Source organism: Saccostrea echinata, unplaced genomic scaffold, assembly GCF_033153115.1.
Source record: "Saccostrea echinata isolate AGI-Se365-2 ecotype Australia unplaced genomic scaffold, CSIRO_AGI_Sech_v1 ptg000002l, whole genome shotgun sequence".
In the NCBI taxonomy this organism is placed as follows: domain Eukaryota; kingdom Metazoa; phylum Mollusca; class Bivalvia; order Ostreida; family Ostreidae; genus Saccostrea; species Saccostrea echinata.
In genome coordinates, this window is record NW_026889751.1 from 31727768 (window position 1) to 31740938 (window position 13171).

The 13171-nt window shown below is 32.6% G+C and overlaps 1 protein-coding gene and 1 pseudogene across 2 annotated transcripts in view; both read right to left on the minus strand.

Moving 5' to 3' along the window:
- Positions 1 to 1734, minus strand: part of LOC133178277 (nuclear pore complex protein Nup133-like) — a 51473-nt pseudogene extending 49739 nt beyond the window's left edge.
- Positions 1735 to 4710: 2976 nt separating this feature from the next.
- Positions 4711 to 13171, minus strand: part of LOC133177645 (nuclear pore complex protein Nup133-like) — a 31794-nt gene continuing 23333 nt past the window's right edge. The window contains exons 23-35 of one of the 2 annotated variants that reach the window (XM_061312598.1): positions 11627 to 11840; positions 11216 to 11349; positions 10505 to 10544; positions 10250 to 10374; positions 7886 to 7945; positions 7493 to 7568; positions 6923 to 6984; positions 6727 to 6783; positions 6164 to 6244; positions 5640 to 5707; positions 5320 to 5405; positions 4962 to 5105; positions 4711 to 4746 (exon numbers count right to left, since the gene is read on the minus strand). In XM_061312598.1, coding sequence (XP_061168582.1) covers positions 4972 to 5105; positions 5320 to 5405; positions 5640 to 5707; positions 6164 to 6244; positions 6727 to 6783; positions 6923 to 6984; positions 7493 to 7568; positions 7886 to 7945; positions 10250 to 10374; positions 10505 to 10544; positions 11216 to 11349; positions 11627 to 11840 — 1137 coding nt within the window. In that variant the 3' untranslated portion in view covers positions 4711 to 4746; positions 4962 to 4971. Of the gene's footprint in view, positions 4747 to 4879; positions 5106 to 5319; positions 5406 to 5639; positions 5708 to 6163; positions 6245 to 6726; positions 6784 to 6922; positions 6985 to 7492; positions 7569 to 7885; positions 7946 to 10249; positions 10375 to 10504; positions 10545 to 11215; positions 11350 to 11626; positions 11841 to 13171 lie in introns of those variants that run through there. The other variant, XM_061312589.1, reaches the window with a different exon arrangement.

Genomic DNA, 13171 nt, shown 5'->3' on the forward strand with positions numbered 1-13171 from the left:
TTCTAGGTTCGTCACTGCACTATTCGAAGTGTCAGTGAAATTATTTTATATTTTTTAATAATTTTATTTGCATTAGTTATCTTACAATATTTTTAATCACATGCATTTGTGATTATTAAACTACCTCTATATTGTTTTTAAAAATGTTTGAATCTCTAGTTTAATAAATCTCCCATGATTGTTTCGGTATAATAAAACAGTTATGGAATGGGTACTCGGGAAATATCAAATTTATGGTTCCCCTCGGCAGGAAGCTATTTCCCTCGGCGGCGAATCGGGAAATAGTTTCCTCCCTTGGGGAATCATAAATTTGCTATTTTCCTCATACCCATTCCATAACATGCTTACAACAAAAAGCCAGGAAAACTATTCTGATTTGTTATCAATGTAAATAGCTGTATCCGTTAAACTTATGAAACAGTTTAAACTTTACTGAATGAAAATAACTTCACTGTAAGCTTGAATTCATTATATGTATGTTTGCTATAACCGTATTTTATGATACAAGTACAACCTCCATACTGTTTAAAGCGTGGAATTATTAAGTACTTCTAATATTCCTAATTAATATTTCACATGCAGTTTCAATAGGAACCTTTTCTATGACAGGCTGTGAGATGACCCATTTCTGGAACTGTGTCCCAGATAAAACATAAAATGGTCGTTCATTTTCATCCTCACATTTCCCACACACAATGGCCTGCAATGGCTAAAAATCAACAATGTTCTGTCAATAAAAAAGGTAGCTCAGAATTTCAATAATAGTAATTCAATCAAAACAAAGTTATTTTTAAAATGCTTTGATGTCACTTATGTTGTACCCTTGAACTTACAGCATGGCTTGTGTACATAATCAAATCATCTTAAAGCAGTTCCCTGTTCACATGGTTGAATAAAGACCAGACTTACTGCCCCTGATGGTTGTAGGTTGGAAGCCCCGAATATAAAGGATAACATTCGTCTACCAATTCCTGAAAACATTCCTTGTGATTCCTTCAGAGCGTGGTGGGTCAATGTGTTCTACAATTAATTAAGACAGAGATATTATATAGTTATCCAGGTCTAATCAAGTTTGTACAAGAATTTACCCCAGGTTTTATTCCATACACCCTGAGGCCAAAGAAACTTTTACAGCATACCAGAGCATTCGGAAATATTATTCTGTGATCACAGCAAACATTAATTAATGTTTCCGAGATGAACCTGACAATGACAAGATTATATACCATTAGGGGTGTGTGAATCATCATGACTTACCTGAACAAGACGATAAATGACTTATCTGGCCTGACACTTAAGAAAGGTGTGTGAATCTGAAAGACTTACCTGGACAATGTTGTAAATTTTGACTTACCTGGCCTGACATTGGAGACAGAAGAAGGAAACTAGTTGTTGTAGCCAGCAGGCATCAAAACGGCTAAAAAGAGTGTCTCATAAATTACAGCTATTCTTTTCATGACTATAACAAAAGGTTAGTGCTTATAACTTCTTACCTTTTACACACAAAAAGGCTTCAAAATCATACACAATATCACAAGGAAGATTTTACTCAAAGTAAACTACACTTGCGCATGCACTCATCTCCTCTGAACTCTGCACTGATTTCTGTGGAGGAGCCTTCGAATTCGTAGGCGATGTTCGGCCAGTATCTGACGACACCCTCTGGTGCCACAGCGATACAGGAAGCAGACTGCTTGTCTGTATATGGCTGGGGATGACAGACTCAGTCAGCATTGTGGGCAAGATCACTTGGAGAAAATTTGACTTGTCAAGAAACTTAAGGTTTTGCCAAAGGTCAAGATGTCTAAAAAATTATTTTTACAATAGCTCCAAAGCTATGTGAGGTATAAGGTTAAAACTTTTACAGTTTATAAATATATCATTGATTAATAAATAGAAAGTATCACTTGAAAACAAATATTTAAAAAAATATTTTTTTGAGAAAATAAATTCAAAAAATTTGCATATTTTAAAAAAAATGCACCTGCTTAATTCTGTACTTTTAGTAAAAACCATCATTGCAGAAATAATATATGTTTATCAATGAAGGGCAAGTTGGACGTGAATGGTCTCTGTTATTGAAAGCATGACATGTATAAGACAAGACCCCTATAAAATCCGCCATTTGCAATGTACTTTCAATTCTTAACATTTGGACAAAATAAACAGGGAAAACAACTTTCCAGAGGCTATCAAAGTCCAACTAACCCTTCATTAATAAACATACATTGTTTCTGCAATGATGGCTTTCACTAAAAGTACGGAATTAATTAGGTGTATTTAAAAAAAAATATATACATTTTTTTAGAAAGAAATTTTCTCGATAAACATTTTTTTTAAGTATTTGTTATCAAGAGATACTTTCTGTCTGTTAATCAATGATATATTTATAAACTGTAAAAGTTTTAACTTTATAAACCAAATAGTTTTGGAGCTATTGTAAAAATAAATTTTTGGACATGTTGACCTTTGGCTATAAACCTTAAAGCTCAAGTTATGAGATGAAAAACACACGGCTACAAACGCTACAGAAACATCTACATGAAGTAAACAAGAACATTTTTAACATCAAGGATGAAATCAATTCAACTGAGATAGCTCTAGACACTAATGACTTCAAAACTATATAGTGTCACATCCAATGTACATCTAGCACAGATATTAGCAAATTTACTCCAGGAAAAATTCAAGGAGAAAAACTCAGTGAATTGCTTGGAATTTACCCAAACCTTTTTGGAAAGGATATCTCAAAACTTTTTTCTACCTCAATATGAAAGAATGGCTTTAAAATAATTTAATACTTAATACATTAATATATACCGTAAAGCAAAAATTTAGAGTATGCAACAGTTTATATTTGCAAATCGCCCAACAAAAACTATTACACGATCATTTATTATATAAGGCTTTAATCTTTTAAAGCTGTGAACTAGATATAATATACACATCATTGGGTTTTAGTTTGCTATATGAATCTCACAGAAAAATTAGCTCACAGTAACTTGTAAACACATCCAGCTACCACCAGTGTTCTGACATAAATATAAGCACAACGTTTACACTATCTTAAATCTCGAATAATTAGGTGTTTCTAAAATCCCAATTAATGTTTGATATGGAAACAGTCTACTAAAATTGAACCTAATGTGATCTACATTTACCTCATTGTGGTAAAAGGACATCCACAAACAATACACCAAAATTCTACTTCGTCAATTCCAGCAAAAGCGATTTTTAATCCATAAACTGCTTCCAAATATTACGATACCACAACCCTATTACATGTAAATCCTTTCTATATTCAGTGGTGCTCCATGCTTGCAGAATGCATGTAAAGGCATTGCACACTTTACTCTGTGATGTCAAATATCTATTTGGTACACCATCAGTCTCATCAAGGTTGTGATTTAAATGAATTATTTTCACTAGTAGGAAAGATATTGTGTATGAGAGTACTTGATAATACTGGGAAAAAACTCTATCAATCTTGTTTGATTGTATTGTGTACTTTTTTTATTTTGTGTATGAAAGGGCTGAAACTACAGACTTGTGCATAGTAGCATCTGTTTTCTCCAAAACAATGAATGTACAAGTACAGATTGTATGATTTAAGAACTGGAACTTGAAAATTTGAAGATAGTGAAGAGAAGAAATTAAGCCTAAAAGTCCATTGAAACATTACAATTTCTAGCAGAGCAAATACAGATCTCAAAAAACATCAGAGGTGAGTTCAGGTGCCATGGAGGAGTAACCATCCCCTGCTGAACCGGTCACACCTGCTGCATGTCCCCTCCCTGGGTTAAGTACATAAAATATGAAATGTTCCTTTTCATTCCAAGCATTGAATTTACAGTGCAGTTTGGGAATGAAATTAATAGATTCTTGCAATATTGTGTATATCAAGAATAAAGAAAAATGATAGTAAAAGACAGCAGAGAGAGTAAATCGTCTTTCATTACAACAAGGCCTTCAAATAAAGTTTCAATTGACACAATTTCTCTTGTACATCAAATTATTGCTAAGTTCTTTGAACATCAAACATCACTTTAACATCTCATATTTTGCTCATTAACTGCAATGCTCATTAACAAATACATTCTGTTTCAGTTTATAAAGCTACACTTAAAATTTCAGAAATGCAACTCTACATAAATCATAGCACTTGTCCAGTATGTTCATATCCAGCCTGTAGGGATGGGTATCGCCAAAAATTTCATATCGCGATATACATGTATCACGATCCCCCCCCCCCCCCCAATATCACGATAATATCATGATATTTTTACAAACAATTTTAACAATGATTTTTAAATAAAAATTCATATTTTTTTCTTCAAAATATGCTGTAAAGGATAACTTACACTTTTTAAATTTTTTTATTTACATAATATATGGCATGTTTGGATGATGGGATGCCATTCTTCTACCGTTTTCAACATTTTTTTAATACTTCCTGTAATTGTAATTTGAAAGATTGAACAAATAAATGAATGATTTCTTTGAATCCTGAATACCGGTATTTTAGTCTCCGTATCACGCAATTAAAAATCATGATATACCGGTATACCGATAAAATCGCACATCTCTACCAGCCTGTATCAAATACTGACTCCACTCTACATAAATCATAACACTTGTCCAATATGTTCATATCCAGCTTGTATCAAATACCGACTCCACTCTACATTAATCATAATACATGTCCAATATGTTCATATCCAGCTTGTATCAAATACCGACTCCACTCTACATTAATCATAATACATGTCCAATATGTTCATATCCAGTACTGACTCCACTCTACATAAATCATAACACTTGTCCAATATGTTCATATCCAGTACTGACTCCACTCTACATAAATTATAACACTTGTCCAATATGTTCATATCCAGTACTGACTCCACTCTACATAAATTATAACACTTGTCCAATATGTTCATATCCAGTACTGACTCCACTCTACATAAATCATAACACTTGTCCAATATGTTCATATCCAGCTTGTATCAAATACTGAAATCCAGCATTATCTTTAAGTTCTCCAAGTTCATCACAATTTAAAATTGCCCTCAGTTCTGGCATAAATGTCTTTACATCCATTCCTGAATAAAGAAAGTGATAATAAAGGGTTTATAACAATATCACAGAATTTTTTGGGGGGCAAACTTCAATTGTCTATCCGAGATGAAACTGTTGCCTGTTTTGTACATGTATTACCATTAGGAAGTAAAAGTTATTTTTCATGTGATTCCGTGATTTCATAACAAAAGATAGTTATTGTTTCAAGATCAAACACATTTCTACGTAATAACCTACCTTCTTTGTAAGCCAGGTCCACTGTTTTGAAGAACACAGTATTCATGATTGTCTCCATAACATCCACAGAATCATCTTGTTGCCAGCTAAAAAAATATTATAAAACAGGTTTGTGTTTACCTTGTACATGTATTTTGTTAACTGTACGAAAATAAAAACTTAATGCAAAGAAATTTATTGGTTAAAATTAATCTTTATTTCCCTGACAATAAAAACCAAATATGACACAAAATTCCATTCAATGTCTACTAAAGCAAAGTGGAGCTAAAAAATTTAACTACCAAGTATAAGACATCATTAAAGTCTACCTGAGAACTTACCTATCTCTAAGAATAGACTGTGCCCAAATATGCATCCTTAGGCTTTCATAGTCTATTGATGGGTCAGTCTGAAAGAAATAAACTTTACATTCAAATTCTACCATAACAAAGATATACCTGAAAACCATGGGTTTTAATGCATTCTTAAATAAAAAATTATAGGTGCTTTTCTTTTCTACATTTGAATATCTCTGTTAAACCTATTTTAAACCTCCAGTTTGTAATAAGTTTTATATATTGTAGCTTTCATATTCAAATAATGCAACGAGTCTCTTCCAGGATATGTAAATTTTATTGGAAACATAAGCTACAGTAGCTGTTCTTTAAAATCTTTCTGAAATCCTTCAAAGAAAAAGGATTCAAATATCTGAGGCATTTTATACAAAATCACATTCTAACTTGCCTATGTTCTACAATAGACATTGTAATGTTACGGCTCTTGTCTAATAGTATGTATCATAACTAATTCTGTATATTAATTTTAACTTCTTTGTCTATACTCATAATTAAATTTATACATTTACCTTGTCTATGTATTGTAAGAGATCCAGAGCTTTCTTGAAATCATATTCTGTGGCATCAATATTTGTTCCTGAGATGTACAACTGATAAAGAAATTTTAACAATCTTTAGAATACTGTACTAAAAAGTGCTGCAAAACATGCACATCAATTTAGTGATTATCATATTATTATTTCCATGGCTTTTCTTCATTTTTTTCTCGCCATATATTTTTGATGGTCACAAATATAACAAAATTTGAAAGAGCATATAAACAATAATTGGTTTTCAAAAAATGCAAATAAAAGAAAGAAAAAAAAATTACTGAATGTCCAAGACAAAATGAATGCATAGTCATATCCTCTTTTTAATTATATATCAAATAAAAAAACTTTATATGTAATACTTATGATATATATTTACCGAAGTTTCGAAATTTACAGTACTAGCGTTTAATGGTAAGAGTAAAGAAATTTTGAATTTGTATGGTAGAGACCTAAATTCATCAAATACAATGTACTGTAATACTGATATTCTTGGTCTCTGCCCAAAAGAAATTAAGGTGGAAGTCACCACTGATACATACCTCTATCAGTTGCACAGGGGAGAGAACTCTCATATTATTTGGCTCCATACCAAGGTTCTATAATAAAGTTGATTTTGTCAAAATTCAACATTTCTTTATTCCATTTTTTCATTTATTAGAAGACTTAGTGTGGTTTAATTAACGATGTGTAATTAATGTAATTCAACAAAGAAGAAATTAGCAGTACAGTTTTAACCTCTATGACAAGGGCAGGTAACTGCTGCTGATGGGCAATCAGCTCTTGTTCTTCATTGATGTCTGAAATAAATAATTTGGAAAATACACCTAAGCATAAATCGTGGACAATGATATTAATTTTACACTACTTGTACATAAAACAAAAGAACATGGATTTTTAAAATTTCTTTGGCATGTTTAGAACTTTCGCAAATATCATTCTCCTTGAGTTCTCCTTGCAACCTAGGAATTTCTTGTTATAAAAATTTGAATCTGAAATTTGGGGAACTTCGTTTGTAAATGGAAACAAATGTTAATTCATATGTAAACTACTTAGGTTTTAGTAACAATGGTAGATCTACATGTATATGGGTAAAGAATGAATAAGATTGCAACCCCTCTTGATATTAATGAAGAAAGAGATTACAGAACAAGATTTCTGCGAAGATCTTTAAATTGTCAATTTATGCATGTCTTACTCAACCCCTGTGGGTGAAGATAAATGTCTTATAATTCTACAATATACAAATACTAGTAAATAGGAACAAAATTCAATTACCCCTAGAGTGGAAAACACTTCATTACGTACCTAGTATGTTGCTATCTATTTCTCCATTATCTGGGTCAGCTGCAAGTCCGGCCAATTTACTCAGACTCAATAATGTCTACAAAACCAAATGTAAGACTCTTCATACCTAATCATGTATATACAACTTAAGTGTTCCAAAAACAATTCTTCTCAAAAAATCCTATATACAATAAATGTATGTGTTTCAAGAATTAAACCACAGATTACACCGACAACATGTTTAAAAACATGACCATCTACAAAGCTATCTATCTTATAGTCTGGTTTATTAAAATAACACTGATGCTTGGTGGGGGAGGGGGGGGGGGGGACAAAATATTTTTTTTCAAAATACAGCAGTTGTTCTTGATGTACATAATATTGATAACACTATTAGGAGCAACAAAATCTCACCTTTTTCTTTGCCAGAGAGCCCTGCTCCATTTTGCCCAACTCTAAAAGAGTGGTATGGGCCTGAAAATGAAAATAAAATACTTAATTTACCTTCCAATAAAACAAGATGTGTTTGTAAAACACTGATGCCCCATATGGCAGCTCATTGTCAAGGTTAAAGTTTTTCAAAAGTACGTTGAACTCCAAGATCAAGAGGTAAAAAATATTGGTATAAGGTCCTGTCACAAAGAATATGCATGTGAAATATCAACCATTCAGAAGTTATGGCCAAGTTTCAAATTTTCAAAAGTAGGTCATACCCCATGGTAAAGGTCATGAGGTTCAAAAATGTGTACACCCCAAGAAAGGTCTTGACACATAGAACACACAAAGTCGTGTGAAATCTAAAATCCAAAGTGCTAGCACTACATAGGGAAAAGTGGCTTAAATGATATTCATGTGATTATCCTTTTATTTGAGAATTATGTGAAAATCATGTAAAAATTATATAAAAATATTTTTTTCATGCAAATATCATGTGAATAAGTTTGTATGATATTCACATAACTTTTTAAAGAACTTTCATGTGAAGTTTTCTTTGCACGATTTTTATGCAATACGCTCTTCATGTAAAATTCATACATGTATGAAAGTTAGGTCAAAATGGCTTGAAGTTTCACATATATTTCACATTTTATGTTTTTCTATGTCTCTTTCTCATGCAAAGGATTCACACGAAATTCATGTGAATTTCATATAAAATTTATGTAAGCCACTTTTTCCTGTGTAGCTAAATTGTGGCTAAGGTTAAATTTTGGGTTAAATTTTTTTTTAGCAGTAGGTCAAACTCTTAAGTCAAGGTTATAAGGTCATATATGTTGATACCCGAAAAAAGGTCTTGTCAAAATAATACACATATGAAATATGAAAGTCCCAGCACCAAACATTCAAAGTAATGACCAAGATTAAGGTATTTAGTGACAGACAGACAGCTAAACAAATTGCTATAAACAAAGAGGCCAAAAACTGTATACCCCCAATTCTCTAATTATTTGGGCATTAAAAAAATTGCTTTAGTTTTTTCCAGGGAACATCATGATGAGAATCTCTATCTGTATTAGTTAATAACTAAACCTAGGGAAAGTGAGAGGAATTAACACACCCAGAAAAATGTTGAACACAGGATTTCTTTGAATTAATGGCTATGCTAAGGGCTATTCCAGGAAAAATTGTATGGGGGGGTTGGAAGGCACTTTTATTTTTACCCCACCACCCATACATTTTTAATTACCTTCTACCCCACCCCCCATCAGTTTAAAAATGCTTTTGATACAACCACCCATCCAAATTTAAAAAAAAAATTGTATCACATATATAAATATACAATAAAATTTTATGTACTTTTTTCAGGTATTGTAATTTATCTGACTTTGAATGAGTGTTGGGTTTTGACATCTATCCAACCAGGGCCCGTTTTACAAAAGAACTTGTGACTAAGAAAAAAATTTTATTATGCAAATAAATTTCTTTTTTGCATTACTTTAAAAATGTTTTAAATCTTTTTGAAAAAAAAGATAGTTTTATGCCAACAATTTTAACAGAAACATAAATTTTGTAAGATTTTATGAACAACTAAAAATAAAAAAATATATATATTGAATGAATTCTAAATCCCATATAACAACTTAGACCATTGGTGCATACAAGTTCGACAAGTTAACACTTAATAGGTTAAGGACTGGTATGTTTTTGACATAATATATTTCATATTGTTTTCAAACTCATATCTCATCTTCCTTTTACTCTGTGTGTGGTATAAAGTAAAATATTTGACTTGCAAACTCCGTAGTCATGCTCTAAAACGTTCATTATCAGATACGTTTTTTTCTACTTTCGGTTTAAAATAAAACGATCTTTATGATTGTTTCTAATATCATTTAATTTACTAATGTAATTAAGTTTGATTAAACTGGAGAAAAGAAACTGAACCAGGTAGTCCAAAGCACAACGAATCCGTTTTCCAATCCCCCATTGTCATTGCAGTCTCAGTTGCACATGCGTTTATAGTTATCTGCCCTTGTTTCCGTTTTGTTCATTTCTACTTTCACTTTCAATGTAAACACACTTTACAACTGTTTAGGACGAAAATATCGGTATTTACCGATTTATACAAAATGAGACGAAAGAAGAACTTTGCACTTGATTATTTGTGAGGGTAAATACAACCACCCATCTAAAAATATATCGAGTGAGGACAACCACCCATACAAATTTAATTGCTAAAGACCCACTACCCATACAAAAATATATGAAGTGCCGTCCAACCCTCCCATACATTTTTTCCTGGAATAGCCCTAATGAAATTGCTGTCCATATATTATTTACCTTAGAGAAGTTGTTGGTCTGTATATTATGGAGCCAGCTAAGAGATTTAATGTCCTCTTTTTGTAAAAATCTCCCAAGTTCTCTCTGTTGACTAACTGGTAAAGCCAGGAGCTTTCCTCTCTTACCTGTATGTATATAAATACACAAATCATATCAATGTGAACTTTACAACATATACATCATGTACATGTCAAATATTTATACTTTTCTACTGTAAACAGCACAATATTCAAAACAGAATAAATTGCCACATACCTTCTTTCATGTACCATGTATACAGGAAATTTGCAAAACCCTGAAAATATAAGATACATGTTCACATTCTTTATTACATTACAAATATTACAGTTAATATATACCATGAACAAGGATATTTAAAGTATAAAGATACTAAAAATCTTCAAATTTGACAACACTTGTATTTTTCTATCCTGCTTATATAAAGACATACATGCACATGTACAATTAGCTTAATGGAGAATTAATGTAGGTATTACCTTTCTTAACTATTTATAGACATGCATGACCTTATCCCAGAGTAAATATAGATATTTTTCTATCCTGACCATTTATAGACATACCTTAATGGAGAATAGAATTAGGTATTTTCTATCCTATTTATAGACATACATATACCTTAATGGAGAATTGATGGAGATATTTTTCAATCCTGTCTATTTATAGATATACTACAAGTATGGCTGGGAATTGATGCAGGTATTTTTCTGTCCTATTTATATACATATCTAGTAAGAGAACTGATATAGGTATTTTTCTATCCTGTCTATTCATAGACATACTTTGTCAAAGAACTGATGTACATAGTTCTCTGTCCTGTCTCTATTTATAGACATACCTTGTCAGAGAACTGATGTAGATATTTCTCTATCCTGTCTATTTTTATAGACAAACCTTGTCAGAGAACTGATGTAGGTATTTCTCTATTCTGTCTATTTATAGACATACCTTGTCAGAGAACTGATGTAGATATTTCTCTATCCTGTCTGTGTTGTCCGATAACTCACACAGCTGGATCAGGATTTCAAAGTCACAATATTTCTCCGCTAGGGACGCCACTAACTCGTACTGCTTCCCCTCCACTGTTAACAAAGGTTGGTTATTTTAAAAAAAATTATACACATAGTAATACTTGGTGAAATACATGTTCATATACAATTCTCTGGACTCATAACTAGTTTATAAATAATGAACAATTCAAATTAATATGTCAATATCATTGAAAATACATTAATGCTAGTAGATAACAGATATCTTATAGGGATAATAAAATAGAAGGACTGAATAAGACTTAATAACACTTCTTTTGAAGTATACTTATGTGTCCTTTATTCAACACATATTACAAGAAGAACTTACTCAGTGGCATAATCAGTTGTTGTCTGTCCTGTTCGTACCGTCGCTGTAGTTCATTGAAGTGCTGTTGTCTACTGACATTATTTTCTAGGGACTCTAGCTGACTGACGTAACCATCTAAAACAATATCAGCAATGGCTGCCAGCTGTTGGTAAATTCTTTCTTGACCCTCGGGATCTCGGACTTCAGGAATCACGACCTCAATGGTCTTACTGAACTAAAATAAATCAAGGTCAAATAATGGACATTTTCTCACACAGCAGACTACTACAGATTTCTTTTTTTTTGGTTGATGGCTCAATAAAATATTGAAATATTTTGAATTTTTTCACATACAAGGGGCATTTCAAAAGTTCTGGCAACTGGTAAATAAAATTTTAACTACGTTACGGATTAAAATGAATCTGATACCACTGTAAAGCTTAGGCAAATATGCATTAGTAGTGACGTCATTTTACATTCAAAATGACGTATAGGTCTGCTAAAATGACGTCATAATTAGGTATACTCTGTATACTGGGCGTAAAAATGACTGATAAGGAGAACAATTTTTTTGTTGAGCAAAGAGCGTATTGCAAAATTCGCTCATTGCTTGGCTTTACAGCAACAGAAATAAAAGCCGATTTAGATGTAGTATATAGAGAGCATGCTCTTTCATATCAAGCAATAGCAAGATGGGTAGTTCAATTTAAAGAGGATAGAAAATCAATTGAAGATGAACTCCGTTCGGGGCGTCCAGTTTGTGCATATGACGAAAAAGAAATCGTCGCTGTTCAAAATACGATAGCTGATGATGCTAGATATACAGTTGAGGAAATAGCAGACTTAACTAACATTAATTCGTCAGCAGTTTTTCGTATTTTAAAGGAAAACTTAAAGCTTAGGAAAGTCTGTGGTAGATGGGTGCCGCATCTTCTCTCGGAAGAGCAAAAGCGCATCCGGGTAGAGATGGCTTCACAGTTACTAACAATTTATGAAGATTGTGACCAAAGGCGAATAAATGAGATTGTAACTGGTGATGAAACATGGATATATTTTTTTGAACCGGAAACTAAGCTCAATAATAATGTTTGGATTGGTGAAAATGATACAAGGCCTCAAATTGCACGCAGAAACCGGTTTGTCCGGAGAGTAATGTACGCCTTATTTTTTGATTCTAAAGGCCCTGTTGCTCAAGTTCCGGTTCCAGAACACAGCAGTGTTACTGGTCAATTTTATGCAGAGAATGTCTTGTTTCAGGTTGTAGAGCACTATAAAACGACCCGACCAACAACCAATACTAGAGGAATAAAGCTCCTCCATGACAACGCACCTGCCCATAGATCAGAGGTAGTAACCAAATATTTAAAGGAAAATGGTATTGCCATTTTACCACATCCACCCTACAGTCCTGACCTAGCTCTTTGCGATTTTTGGTTGAATGCCGTTATCAAAGAAGCCCTCCAAGGACCGCGATTTGAAAGTCGTCATGCATTCGGAAGTGCCATATTCCAGTGTATGAAGCGTATACCGAAAGAAGACTATAGAGCAGCATTTTCCACGTGGATT